At 47.2% G+C, this 14947-nt stretch overlaps 1 protein-coding gene across 2 annotated transcripts in view; it reads right to left on the reverse strand.

The window, feature by feature from the left end:
• The window catches only part of NEMF (nuclear export mediator factor), a 191266-nt gene that overhangs the window by 80764 nt on the left and 95555 nt on the right, over positions 1-14947 (reverse strand). For both annotated transcript variants that reach the window (XM_063947548.1, XM_063947547.1), the window contains exons 15-18: positions 13444-13507; positions 6587-6675; positions 6336-6439; positions 5381-5443 (exon numbers count right to left, since the gene is read on the reverse strand). In XM_063947548.1, coding sequence (XP_063803618.1) covers positions 5381-5443; positions 6336-6439; positions 6587-6675; positions 13444-13507 — 320 coding nt within the window. The remainder of the gene's footprint in view (positions 1-5380; positions 5444-6335; positions 6440-6586; positions 6676-13443; positions 13508-14947) is intronic.

A 14947-nucleotide genomic window follows, 5' to 3' on the forward strand; every position in this document is an offset into this window, starting at 1 on the left:
ACCGGTCTTCCTTGAAGCAGAGGTTCCGCCTGGCTTAGAGCATTGTAGATTGCTCTTAGTTCCAGAATGTTTATGTGAAGAGACTTTTCCAGGCTCGACCACACTCCCTGGAAGTTTCTTCCTTGTGTGACTGCTCCCCAGCCTCTCAGGCTGGCGTCCGTGGTCACCAGGATCCAATCCTGTATGCCGAATCTGCGGCCCTCCAATAGATGAGCCCTCTGCAACCACCACAGAAGAGATACCCTTGTCCTTGGAGACAGGGTTATCCGCAGGTGCGTCTGAAGATGCGTGCATTGATGCACAGACACCTTTCCTGGTTTTAGGAGATTCCTGACCAGGTCGGATAACTCCTTGGCTTTTCCTCGGGAAGAAAAACCTTTTCCTGAACCGTGTCCAGAATCATCCCTAGGAACAGCAGACGAGTTGTCGGCATTAATTTGGATTTTGGAATATTCAGAATCCATCCGTGCTGCTTTAGCACCTCTTGAGATATTGCTAATCCCATCTCTAGCTGTTCTCTGGACCTTGCCCTTATTAGGAGATCGTCCAAGTATGGGATAATTAATACGCCTTTTCTTCGAAGAAGAATCATCTCGGCCATTACCTTTGTAAAGACCCGAGGTGCCGTGGACAAACCAAACGGCAGCGTCTGAAACTGATAGTGACAGTTTTGTACAACGAACCTGAGGTACCCCTGGTGTGAGGGGTAAATTGGAACGTGGAGATACGCATCCTTGATGTCCAAGGATACCATAAAGTCCCCTTCTTCCAGGTTCGCTATCACTGCTCTGAGTGACTCCATCTTGAACTTGAACTTCTTTATGTACAGGTTCAAGGACTTCAGATTTAGAATAGGCCTTACCGAGCCATCCGGCTTCGGTACCACAAATAGAGTGGAATAATACCCCTTCCCTTGTTGTAGAAGAGGTACCTTGACTATCACCTGCTGAGAGTACAGCTTGTGAATGGCTTCCAAAACCGTCTCCCTTTCGGAAGGGGACGTTGGTAAAGCAGACTTCAGGAAACGGCGAGGTGGATCTGTCTCTAATTCCAACCTGTACCCCTGAGATATTATCTGCAGGATCCAGGGATCTACCTGCGAGTGAGCCCACTGCGCGCTGTAATTTTTGAGACGACCTCCCACCGTCCCCGAGTCCGCTTCAGAAGCCCCAGCGTCATGCTGAGGCTTTTGTAGAAGCCGGGGAGGGCTTCTGTTCCTGGGAAGGAGCTGCCTGTTGCTGTTTCTTCCCTCGACCTCTGCCTCGTGGCAGATATGAATAGCCCTTTGCTCTCTTATTTTTAAAGGAACGAAAGGGCTGCGGTTGAAAAGTCGGTGCCTTTTTCTGTTGGGGAGTGACTTGAGGTAGAAAGGTGGATTTCCCGGCTGTAGCCGTGGCCACCAAATCTGATAGACCGACTCCAAATAACTCCTCCCCTTTATACGGCAAAACTTCCATATGCCGTTTTGAATCCGCATCGCCTGTCCACTGTCGCGTCCATAAAGCTCTTCTGGCCGAAATGGACATAGCACTTACCCGTGATGCCAGTGTGCAGATATCCCTCTGTGCATCACGCATATAAAGAAATGCATCCTTTATTTGTTCTAACGACAGTAAAATATTGTCCCTGTCCAGGGTATCAATATTTTCAATCAGGGACTCTGACCAAACTACCCCAGCACTGCACATCCAGGCAGTCGCTATAGCTGGTCGTAGTATAACACCTGCATGTGTGTATATACTTTTTTGGATATTTTCCATCCTCCTATCTGATGGATCTTTAAGTGCGGCCGTCTCAGGAGAAGGTAACGCCACTTGTTTTGATAAGCGTGTTAGCGCCTTGTCCACCCTAGGAGGTGTTTCCCAGCGCTCCCTAACCTCTGGCGGGAAAGGGTATAATGCCAATAATTTCTTTGAAATTATCAGCTTTTTATCAGGGGCAACCCACGCTTCATCACACACGTCATTTAATTCTTCTGATTCAGGAAAAACTATAGGTAGTTTTTTCACACCCCACATAATACCCTGTTTAGTGGTACCTGTAGTATCAGCTAAATGTAACGCCTCCTTCATTGCCAAAATCATATAACGTGTGGCCCTACTGGAAAATACGGTTGATTCGTCACCAGTGGAATCAGTGCCTGTGTCTGGGTCTGTGTCGACCGACTGAGGCAAAGGGCGTTTTACAGCCCCTGACGGTGTTTGAGGCGCCTGGACAGGCACTAATTGATTGTCCGGCCGCCTCATGTCGTCAAACGACTGCTTTAGCGTGTTGACACTATCCCGTAATTCCATAAATAAAGGCATCCATTCTGGTGTCGACCCCCTAGGAGGTGACATCCCCATATTTGGCAATTGCTCCGCCTCCACACCAATATCGTCCTCATACATGTCGACACACACGTACCGACACACAGCAGACACACAGGGAATGCTCTAAACGAAGACAGGACCCACTAGCCCTTTGGGGAGACAGAGGGAGAGTCTGCCAGCACACACCAAAAAGCGCTATATATGACAGGGATAGCCTTATAATAAGTGCTCCCTTATAGCTGCTTTATATATATCAAGATATTGCCATTAAATTTGCCCCCCCTCTCTGTTTTACCCTGTTTCTGTAGTGCAGTGCAGGGGAGAGACCTGGGAGCCGTCCTGACCAGCGGAGCTGTGAGAGGAAATGGCGCCATGTGCTGAGGAGATAGGCCCCGCCCCTTTTCCGGCGGGCTCGTCTCCCGCTATTTTGTGAATACAGGCAGGGGTTAAATATCTCCATATAGCCTCTGGGGGCTATATGTGAGGTATTTTTAGCCTTTATATAGGTTTACATTTGCCTCCCAGGGCGCCCCCCCCCAGCGCCCTGCACCCTCAGTGACTGCGTGTGAAGTGTGCTGAGAGGAAAATGGCGCACAGCTGCAGTGCTGTGCGCTACCTTTAGAAGACTGCAGGAGTCTTCAGCCGCCGATTCTGGACCTCTTCTTACTTCAGCATCTGCAAGGGGGCCGGCGGCGCGGCTCCGGTGACCATCCAGGCTGTACCTGTGATCGTCCCTCTGGAGCTGATGTCCAGTAGCCAAGAAGCCAATCCATCCTGCACGCAGGTGAGTTCACTTCTTCTCCCCTCTGTCCCTCGTTGCAGTGATCCTGTTGCCAGCAGGAATCACTGTAAAATAAAAAACCTAAGCTAAACTTTCTCTAAGCAGCTCTTTATGAGAGCCACCTAGAATTGCACCCTTCTCGGCCGGGCACAAAAATCTAACTGGAGTCTGGAGGAGGGTCATAGGGGGAGGAGCCAGTGCACACCACCTGATCTGGAAAAGCTTTACTTTTTGTGCCCTGTCTCCTGCGGAGCCGCTATTCCCCATGGTCCTTTCAGGAACCCCAGCATCCACTAGGACGATAGAGAAAATAAAAATATTTTAACTATGAATATCTTTCCTTTTCAAACACCAGCCTGTTTTGCAAACTTCACAGACCCAGCTGTCAAACATCAGAGATGTAGGGTCGTCCCGTACCCTTCAGTATTTCCGTCAGGATCTTTGAGTAGAAGTCCTTGAAAATACACATATAAATAAATAATTAAATTTCAGGAGATCCTCATTCCTATTCTATGTATATACATAACACCTGTCTATCTACAAATGTCCAGCAGAGGGAGTTCCAACTACAGCTCTAGTTCTGTCAGCCTATTATGACCCGAGGGGGCGGGTTAATCCCTGCCCCTCATCTTGGCGCCTATTTGTGAAACCAAAATGGCCGCTATTAAACTTTTTTATTCACTTCATTAAAAAAACACCCCTTGCCTGTTATGTATGAAAGCTGAGGTAAATTTCAACTTTCATAGATCCCTGTGGCTGCCTCACTCCTTCGCCCTCCGTGCGCACGCCAGTGGCCGCTTCCTCGGTCCCAGCGCAGTGCCTGTCAGCGGAGGAGAGTATGTGCAGCGGCGGTGACTCACCCGGCCAGCGTGTGCGCTCTCCATCGCGCTCAGCGCTGGCCGCTTGTCAGTGTGATCGCGGTGCCTGTCAGCGGAGGAGATTACATCTCTCCCTCCGTGCAGCGGCGGTGACTCACCCGGCCAGCGTGTGCGCTCTCCATCGCGCTCAGCGCTGGCCCCTTGACAGTGTGATCGCGGTGCCTGTCAGCGGAGGAGATTACATCTCTCCCTCCGTGCAGCGGCGGTGACTCACCCGGCCAGCGTGTTCAGCGCTGGCGCCTGTGTGCAGTGTGTAGAGTGCTACTTTCCCAGCCAGTCAACATAGGCTGTATACTAGGGCTTTTTTTCAACCAGTACTCACGGTTATCTCCTGATGAGAGATGCCGTTCCCTTCAAAAGGGATCTTTGTCTCTTATTAATATTTGGACTTTGTCCCCCTTTTATTAGGTTGACGCAGTCACTTGCAATTCTTTTGTATTATGACCCGAGGGGGTCATGAGCTCAGTGCTCCGACGTGCTACTCCTCCAGCACAATTTTCAAAACTGAGGCATGAGGGGCGTGAAGGGGGAGGAGCCGGCTGTGCAGACAATGCAAATTTTTTTTAGATTGTGCCACACCTCCGGTTGCAGGCTTCACACCCCTAATGTCTAAGAGGAACTCCAGTGTCCCCTAGTGGATGAAAGAGAAATGTACGAGTTCGTCAGGAGTCTCGGAGCTCCAGCCGTCTCGCAAGCCATTCCATCCGGCCCATTATATCAGTTCTCCAGGACCAGTCACATATCAGAGGCAAGTGGCTGCATTCTGATCAACATACGTTTAGCCAACAATATGCCTCCGCAATAGTTAAGCAATCACCTCATTTGTAAATACTCGCTCTTCTTTACTAGGACTCCCACCATTTAGAATTGGGAAGAAGCGGACACAAGGTAACAGACACTTTGCCCAGTTTTACCAAATGCAGTAAAGCAGTTATAGCTGAGGAAAACGGGGCGTTACAGCTTTAATAACCACTAAATCTAGCACCAATTAACCCTCTTCACTTTATTATGTTCAGTCACTGAGGGATGCAATCACCATCCCAGCTGTCGGCATCCCGGCAATCAGGATCCCAATACCGGCATCCCGACACCCAGTGAAATGCCGGTGCATGCAATCCAGGCACAACCCCCCTATACCACGGGTGGTGATCCACGTCACCCCTGGCGGGGCGAGAGCAGCAAGCCCGCAAGGGGACACTCTGCGTTTGGTGCCGGGATTCCATCTGGCGGGTTCCCGGCATCGGCCTGCTGACCCCCGGGATCACATACTGATTCCGTCACCGATACCCTCAGCTCAGTATGGGGAGCAGTCCTCTCCGGCAATAAAATGCCTGTCATTTATAGACTGTCTGTATAGTTATCAGAGACAAATACTGGGAGAAGTTCCATCCAAGCACACTGTATATTACCTCTGGGGTTCTTAATGACGCAGCTGGTCGCCCCGTGCAGGTCCGCATGTACATATATATCACCTACACATACAGGAGACATCATTCAGAATATTGTAAATTGCCTATGCACAAAAGACAGAAATGACGATGTGATGCTCTTATAAAGACGTAGTCACGTTCACCCAAGCTGCGGCTATTTGTACCCTCGACTCGTTTGCCACGGTGCACATGCGTATATTTGCACCCGTGGCCCATTCACTTAACATTGTGCGTTCGCGGGTACAAATAGTCGCAGCCTGGCACACTGAGTCGCTCCCGCATTGGGTTTGCATGCATTGCGGGTAAGCTGAACATGACTACATCTGTATATACATATATCAGTAGAGTGTGATGAACCCACATATCACTCATGCCTACAGAGCAAGGTGGGGTTGATTCAGTCTCAGACAAAATGCCAATATTTGCGCAAATGTTCATCGCTTTTCAACTGCACGTGTCTAATTTGCTGTAAAGTCGCATAGCGCATTTGTCATGCAATTTGTACGCAGAGGTGCAGTAGCAATTGAGATGCGTGGCCTCAGAAACATATTGGGGCATTCATGGGCGGTGGGGGCAGGTGCAAGTTTCTATGTAGCATCTGATGGTGGCATCTACAAATGTTTTAAATGGGGGTCCCAGTCCTTGCACAATCGGGTGCCTGCTGAACACCAGGGGAATGGCTGCTACTAGCATTAGCGTCAAGTCGCGGGCGCAGCTACGACAAAAAACACTAAAAGAGCAGCGCATGACTAGTATCAGCCCTGTCTGTGTATTATAATATACACACGCATACACATTTCTTAACATGCATACATAAACACAGCAGAACTGAAATCCCTCCTATTGATCATTCCTGAAAACTTATGCCCAAGTCCTAAACGTAAATTTAAGAACAAAGATGACGAGTGAATAAGAAATAAGAGAGGTCACTCACCTGAGCGCAGGTATCTCTTCACAATCATCTCATTCTGTTGCTGATCTCTCCCAGCGATTACCAGGTAATTTTCAGAGCTTATGAACCACAAGAACTTCTCAAACCTGGGGATCACCAGCACAGTGTGACTTAACACATATACATAAGAAACATTATTTTATATTATATTAAACATATTATAGCTCGGATAGGATAATGTATGTGCAGTTTCTATAAAGACTATGCAGGTAAGGGGTATTGTGTGGCCTCACCAGTACACTTTTCTGGCCTTCTGAATGGTGCTGACAGTCTGCACCTCCTTCAGCGTCTGTTTGGTTTTCTTCTCTGCCGATTTGAACGCCTGTTATACAGAGTTTACAGTTATCTCCGCAAAGTGCGTTTTCCATTGATATATTTGACCAATTCAACTGCAACAACCAATCTCTGTTACAGTGTGTGGTCACATCCTAAACAATCTCAAACCAATCAAGTGGGATTTGACCTGATAAGAAGGGGAACCAGGTCAGTCTCCTCCCTAATGGAGCATGCCCGTTAATCAGCTGACCCTTGCACCATTGGGTGATGTGCAGCTAATTTTCAATGTATTCTAAACATAATGGATCACAGTGGTTCAATGAGATCTATGCATTGTGGGCGACCCGATTACCAAGCGGAAGAAACATGTCAGACAAATTGCTGAATTCCAATGAAATCCCGCTGCTACCTACTGTCTTCCACTTCAATCAGTACAATTTAGCCCTTCACGCATGCTTACAGATATGATTGGGTTACAACGTGTGTGACCAGGGTAACTCCTAGCAACCACTCCTACAGCCAATGATGCATTGGTAGAGAAAGGGTACAGCACAATTATACTATTATAATAGACCAAGATGATGCAGACTATTCATTTATTACCGTAATCAGATCTTAATACAGTGCACAATATTAATAACAACCCTATACATAGGCAAGAGATGAAATAAAACTTTAATCATTTATTAAATGCTGCGTACAAAAACTTGATGCATAAGGAAAATTATCCAGAAATAGTTCTAAACCAAGACTTGCGGCAAACATTATTCTCCCTCCCAATCCTGCTAAGGTCTACCTCTGTAGCCAGCGTGACTCCTCGTATGCTGATGCAGGCGGTGGCCGGGATGACTAGTCACTCAGCCATCACTATAGCCTCCATTCTGCGGCACCGTACGGATGAGTATACTAGCGCTAACAGGAGGACTCAGGGTCTAATTCAGACCTGATCACAGCAGCAAAATAGTTCTCTAATGGGCAAAACCATGTGCACAGCGGGGGGGATGCAGATACAACATGTGCAGAGAAAAGAGGATTTTGGTACTTACCGATAAATCCATTTCTCTGAATCCTCTAGGGGACACTGGAGTTCCTTATACATTAGGGGTGTGAAGTTTGCAACCGGAGGTGTGGCACAATCTAAAATTAGCATTGTCTGCACAGCCGGCTCCTCCCACTTCACATCCCTCCCCCCTCAGTTTGGAAAATTTGACCGAGAGAATAGGACATGACACTATAGCACATGGCGAGGAACCGAACCGTAGAACCTACCAAACAGCATCCAAGAAACTCTTAACGGAATAACTAATGCTGTTTGTCCGAACAGTTTGAACAAGAACAATGAACACAGCAGGTTTGACAGCACCGAGGCGGGCGTCTAGTGTCCCCTAGAGGATTCAGAGAAATGGATTTATCGGTAAGTACCAAAATCCTCTTTTCTCTTTCATCCACTAGGGGACACTGGAGTTCCTTATACATTAGGGGACGTCCCAAAGTTATCCCCCAGGGAGGGAGTGCTGTCAGGGGCCTGTAAAACTAAACGTCCGAACTTAAGTAACCGGGCGCCAAGGTATCAAACTAGTAATATTTTGCGAACGTGGGGGCTGAGGACCACGTCGCCGCTCTGCAAAGATGAGTAACGGAAGTACCTCTGGCAGCCCATGAGGCACCCACTGATCGGGTGGCAAGAGCCCCCGTCTTAACTGGAACCTGTTTGCCACAGGAAACATAAGCTTGCCAAATGGCATGTCTAATCTATCTAGTCAAAGACTGGTTAGAGGCTGGCCAACCCTTCTTAGGCCCTTCATAAAGAACCAAAAAAAAATTACATTTTTTTTTCGACCGTCTGAATGACGACGTAACTTGTACATATACTTAAGATCCGGGATTCAATAGCCACACCATTAAACGCAGCCTGTTCAGGTCTGGGTGATGGAACGGTCCCTGAGATAACAGGTCTTCTCTCTGAGGTAACCCCCAAGGATCTTTCACTAGTAACCCTCGCAGGACTGAGTACCAACTCCTGCGGGGCCTTGTTGCGATTAGGATCGCCCACACGCGTTTTCGTTTTAACCTCTTCAGAACCCTGAGTATGAGTGGGACAGGTGGGAAGATGTAAACCTTCGTGTAATACCAAGGAAGTGTTAATGCGTCCACTCCTTCCGCAGCTGGATCTCGTGTCCTGGACACATATCTGGGCAGGTGGTGGTTTGGCCGAGACGCCATTAGGTCGTCCGGAGGTAGACCCCATCTCCTCACCAGCATGTTGAAAATCCGTGGATGTAGGCTCCACTCTCCTGGATGCATGTCCTGGCGACTGAGATAATCTGCTTCTCAGTTCTCCATACCTGGAATGAACATTGCTGAGAGGATGATGTTTCGCCTTTCTGCCCACAAGATCTTTGTGGCTTCTTGTAACGGCATCCTGCTTTTTGTTCCTCCTTGACGGTTTATGTAAGCTGTCGTTGTGACATTGTCCAACTGTATGTTTAAGTGCTGACCCCTGACTAGGTCTACGGCTACGAGAAGCGCGTTGTAAACCGCTTTTAGCCCGAAAATGTCTATGGGTAGTCTTACTCTCATGTAACGTTCATCTGTCCTGAAACTGACGTCCCTCCAGGACAGCACTCCAGCCTCTGAAACTGGCATCTGTTGTTAGCATTCTCCAATCCCAAATGCCGAATCTCTTGCCTGCTGCGAGATTCCTGTGCAACGACTAGCAAATTAAGGAGGTTCGTATGCGTGGTGGAAGTCAGATTCTTTGATATAGAAGCCATTGCGAACATGCTCCCTGAGCGATGAGGTTCATTTGGAATGGTCGGGAATGAAGTCTGCAGTACTGAAAAGCTTCGAACGAAGCCCCCATCTTTCTGAGAAGTTGCACCCCGAGTTGTAGAGTAACCATTTGTGTCCTCAGTACCGGAGCCACTAATCTCTGTAGGTCATGGACCTTGTTTTCTGGTAGGAATACTCTCAATTGTACCGTGTGCAAGAGGTGACCGAGGAATGGAATCCGTTGACTCGGCATGTGGTTGGATGTCTGGAAACACACAATCTACCATGTCGAATGAGGAATTGATAGGATGTCCGAACATCCTTAATCAACTGTTCCTGAGATGATGCCTTGATCAGTAGACAGTTTAGATAAGGTATAATCGTAATCCTCAATGGTCTCAAACCTGCACCCATGATTGCCCTAAACCTCGTAAGGATTCTTGGGGCTGATGACAGGCCGAACGGCAAGGCCCTGAATTGGTAGTGATCCGTCACCAGTGCGGACCTTAAGTAAGCCTGGTGAGGAGTCCAGATAGGGATAAGCAGATATAAATGGTAATGTGTGGTTTTTATTTTTCTTTGTTTTTTTTGGTTTTTCTTTTTTTCTTTTTTTTTAAACCCGGGGCGGGGGAACTGCAAGGCAGTAGCCCTATTCATTAGGCTATGCCTGCTGTAACTGTATCCTTTATGGCCATGGATACCATGAACTCGCCTTGTTCTAAGCCTGCAATGACCAACTGGATTGATTACATCTTGAATTTGACAGTCCCGTCTGGCTTTGGTACGACAAAGAGATTGGGATAGAAAACCCGTTCCTCTCTAAGAGGTGGGAACTGAAATAATGACCTCTGACTGTAGCAATCTTTGAATTGTTGTCATCTGAGGGCACCGAGGCATCGGTTATCCAAAGTTCTGGTGAAGCTTTGGCCCCGATGTCCAGACGTGCGCCCACCAAGGGGGACCCTAGGTGAGCCGGTGACCCGTCATGTCACGGTCTTGTCAGCAGGTTAATCCTGCTTTCTGGCTGCTGCCTATGAGCGGCCTCTACCTCTTTCTCGTGCTCGAAAAGACTGCAATCTAAATGATTTAAACGCTGGTCCCGAATAACCTCTCCCAACCTGTGGAGCGGTTCTCGTATAAGGAGTAGGTAGAAAGATTGATTTTCCTGCTGTAGCCGGCGAAATCCACTTGTCCAGCTCTGAACTGAAAAGTATCTCCCCTCCAAAGGGGAGGGATACTACCTCTTGGTGTCAGAGTCTCCTTGCCATCCTTTGAACCATAAAAGCCATCTAGTGCTAATATAGTTTGAGGCTTGACCTAAGTATGAAGCAGATTCTCAAATCTGTTCCGCTAGTTGGGTAACTCTTCTAAGCTATTGTCCTTTTCAATAGCCTGTACAATACATCGATACCATGCTCCCATGGCCTTGTTGACCCAAGCACAGACGATCGCCAGTCTCGGTGCTGCACCCTTTACATTAGATATTGGTAAGATTGTCGTCTTCGACAACCTTTCTAGGGAAGCATATACTGAACCACTCATGAACACAGCTTTTAGAATTCGAATATCTTCTGTTCCTCTACTGCTTCTACCTTAAAGTTTAGGAACTCTTTGACTGCGTCAATTAAAGAATCCAAACCCGAGATAGCCGTGTCCTCTTCCGGAAACTCGGCGTCCAGGTTAGATTCAATTAACTCACCTTCTGTATCAATGAGAAGACCCTCTTCCTCCTTTCCAGTATAAGAGGAAGAGGTCTTTTAACTGCCTTGCACACAGTCGTCTCTGTTTGTGCGGACGGCATTAACTTGATGATAAATTCCTGCATCGTCTTGGAGAATCCCGCCGCCCATTCTGATTGCTGCGCGATTCTGCCATCACCTTGAAAATTGTATTTGCAAGTTTGTCTTTGACCTAGCCAGAGCACTGCTCCCAGGTGGAGCGTCCTTGTTTAAGCAGGAGACGCACACCCCGGAGCTGCCAACCCAAGTGCTCTTCTTGTTACACTTTGTACAAACATAACTGGTCTTGGAGGTCTTACATCGTCCTGCTTTAGACAAGCTGTCTAAACCCCCTATCAGGGTACTTCACGGCGCTTTCACCCTTTAAACTAGGAAGAAAAAGGCTGTGAGAGATGACGGAAGCAAAAGTATCAGATTCGGCTGGAATTACTGTTGCACTCCTTATATCGAAAAAGGAGCCGGATAAAAATATATAAAGTTAAAAAAATAAAAATAAATTAAAAAATATATATAATTAAAAACCACCAGCCGACAAGCAACCCTCACACCACAACTTTAACTTAGCTACGATGGTAGAGTTTTGGTCCGCTTGCTTCCTTGTATTTTCAGCAGGATCTTTAGAATAGAAGTCCCTTGAAAATATAAACAATAAGGCAGAATTATTTTGTTCAGGAGATCCTCACATTTCTAATTATATAATTTTACCAGCAGATGGAGCTATTTCCCTAAACATCCTTCTCTGTTTTATATGAGGGGGAGGGTTTATCCCTTCCCTCTTGATGGTGCCAGTCAGGGATTAATAAAATGGCCGACGTGGACACATTTTTACTATGTGTTCCCACTTAACCATTACAGATTCTTCTAAAGCAGCCAGCATTGGTTATTCATCTGCCCTCACTGTTAAAAACACTATGGGGGCGCACTGATCCTAATCTCACGCTGCTGAAGGATCCCCCCCAGCCGCGCGGAAAAAAACCTGTGTGGGGTTGGCTGGCGCGCGCGCTCCGGGACCGCTTCCATTTCCCGCAGCGGCGCTATGAATGTCTCCCCACACGCGGCTGCAGTATCCTCCCAGCCGCGCGGAAACAACAGTAGTGTGGCTGGCTGGTGCGCGCCCTCCGGGATCGCTTCCCCTTACGTCCCGCAGCGGCGTTAGGAGTGTCTCCCTGCGCGCGGCTGAAGGATCCCCCCCAGCCGTGCGGAAACAACAGCAGTGTGGCTGGCTGGCACGCGTCGGGACCGCTTCCCGCAGCGGCGCCATTAATGTCTTCCCTGTAGTGCTCTGCTGTGCGCTCTTTCCCCCCCGGCGCGCTGTACACCCTGGTGACCGCTTTGTAGCTGACAGCGGCTATCTGACAGGGGATAAACAAAGTTTTCCCTCACGTGGCTGAATGCTCTGCTGTGGGCGAACTGCACTCTCTGTCCCCCGGCGCGCTGTACACTCTAGTGACCGCCTTGCTAGCCGACAGGGAATATCTGACAGGGAAAAAATAATAAAAATAATAAAACTAGCATGGCCCCTAATGTAAAAACCAGTACTCACTGTGAGTTGACTGAGTAGAGGATCTCCTGTGGAGAGATGCAGGTCCCTTCAAAAGGGATCTTTGTCTCTCCAATATAAGCAGCCTTGTCTCCCTTTTATTAGGTGGACGCAGCATACTGTATTAGGTTTTTTGTCAGGAGCTCAGTGCTCCACGTGCTGCACCTCCAGCACAATTTTTCAAACTGAGGGAGGAGGGATGTGAAGTGGGAGGAGCCGGCTGTGCAGACAATGCTAATTTTATATTGTGCCACACCTCCGGTTGCAAGCTTCACACCCCTAATGTATAAGGAACTCCAGTGTCCCCTAGTGGATGAAAGAGAAATTTAGATTTGGGTGGGTTATTTTGTTTCTGTGCGGGGTAAATACTGGCTGCTTTATTTTACACTGCAATTTCAGTTTGACCACACCCCATCCAAATCTAACTCTCTCTGCACATGGTTTTGCCCATTAGTGAACAATTTTACTGCTACGATCAGGTCTGAATTAGGCCCTCAGTACTGTGATAGGTGCAAAAACTGGCAGTTTCTATTTCCTAAGAGAGGCGAAAGCATATTCTGGGCAGTCATGGAAGACTAGGTAACCTAGACCAGACCCAAAAAGTGGTGGAAAGAAGTTTTTATTTTCTTTGGAATAAATGTAGCCTCCGCCTTCCATACTTCTCTTGCCTCACGGTAGTAACACCCCTTGTGATCATGTCAATAAAAGAGCAGCAGCAACAGTATCCCCCCCATTCAGCTCTAATAACAGTTTCAAGCCAAACCTTCTCTGCAGCTTCCACGGTCTTCTGAGTTTTCTTGGCTGCGTGTCTCTTGTGATCATAGTACCTACAATTACACAGTAGACACAGTCACTTTCTGCATGTTGTATGATCATACGGTCCTATTCCATTCCCAAGAGATGAGCAGTTACAACATACAGCTGCTCTACTTTTATAAAAAGAAGCAAATCACGTCCTTGCTAACGGTTCGGTATGTTTGATCGACAGTCATTGTATGGACACCATAATGCCAACACCCAATATTAAGCATAACCCTACAAAAGTTATTGTAGACATTGTGACCATCATATGTCGACATTTTCTCTCGACTGTTGACATTGTGACTATCAACATGATGACTACATCCCTCTGCTAATACTTTTACAACCAGGCAGCAACTGGCCACCAAATCTGATCCATTTGGTCAGTCACAAACCTCTTCTATAGGAATAATTTCACCCCCGTAGCTGTGTTTTCTCATAAGTCGACCAGTTACAGATCCTGACAAACTGAACTGGGGGGAGGGATGTGGAAGAAACCTCTGACCCCAAGGAACGGGTTAAAATTCTACTTAATCCTCCTAAATGCTTAATATTTTTTTTTAAGTAGAGAGATAATTCGGTAATTTTACCATTGATGGTGCCTGTAAACTATAATTAAACGCCATCCCTTCCAAATCCCTCTCCTCTCTGCTGGAAGGCCTGTGGATCTGAGGGCACTGTGGAGCAGATTTATTAAGCATGGTGAAGTGATAAAGTGGAAGGTGATCACATCAGCCAATCAGCTCCTAACTTCCATGTTACAGGCTGGGTTTGAAAAATGACAGGCTGGTGCGTTATCACTTTCCACTTTATCACTTCACCAGGCTTAATAAATCTGCCCCTCTGTGTCTAATTCATGTTTGTAGAGAGATGCAGTTGCAATTCTCTAGGCTACGGAACTGCTAATGTGAGCAAGTGTAGCTGCAGCCCAGAACTGAAAAGAGACGCCCACCGGAGCCATCGCAGACTCATTAACAGTTTATACGCAAATATGGGAAAATCGGGGCTGAGGGTTGGCCTATGGCTACTCAGACTGGACGCACCAGTAACAGCACAGGTGCCGTGCTTTAGCATGTATGAGCTTGCAGCCAACGGCAGATATACGCCCCAAAAACTGCCATGATTTACCCCACGGGGATAAGGCTATTTAACTAAATAAAACTTTGCGGCTAATTCAATTCCTCCCATTATTTATAAAAAAAAAAAAAAGGTCATGCATGAATTCTATCATCACATAAAGTCACCAAACCTCATAGTGAGGTCATATACTGTAAGGGAAATAGAATGCATAGTTAAATATGGATTTCTTCACTTAATCTTAACTCAAATCTTCTGGTGAAACTGGACCATAAACTGAAACTAATAATACTGCTTGTAAGAACTAGTTACTCTGTACTTAAATAAAAACACAGTGGTTACATGTATGGCCATCAGTCATTCCTTGGTAAATCCCAGTAATATTCTAC

Source organism: Pseudophryne corroboree, chromosome 12, assembly GCF_028390025.1.
Source record: "Pseudophryne corroboree isolate aPseCor3 chromosome 12, aPseCor3.hap2, whole genome shotgun sequence".
Lineage (NCBI taxonomy): Eukaryota > Metazoa > Chordata > Amphibia > Anura > Myobatrachidae > Pseudophryne > Pseudophryne corroboree.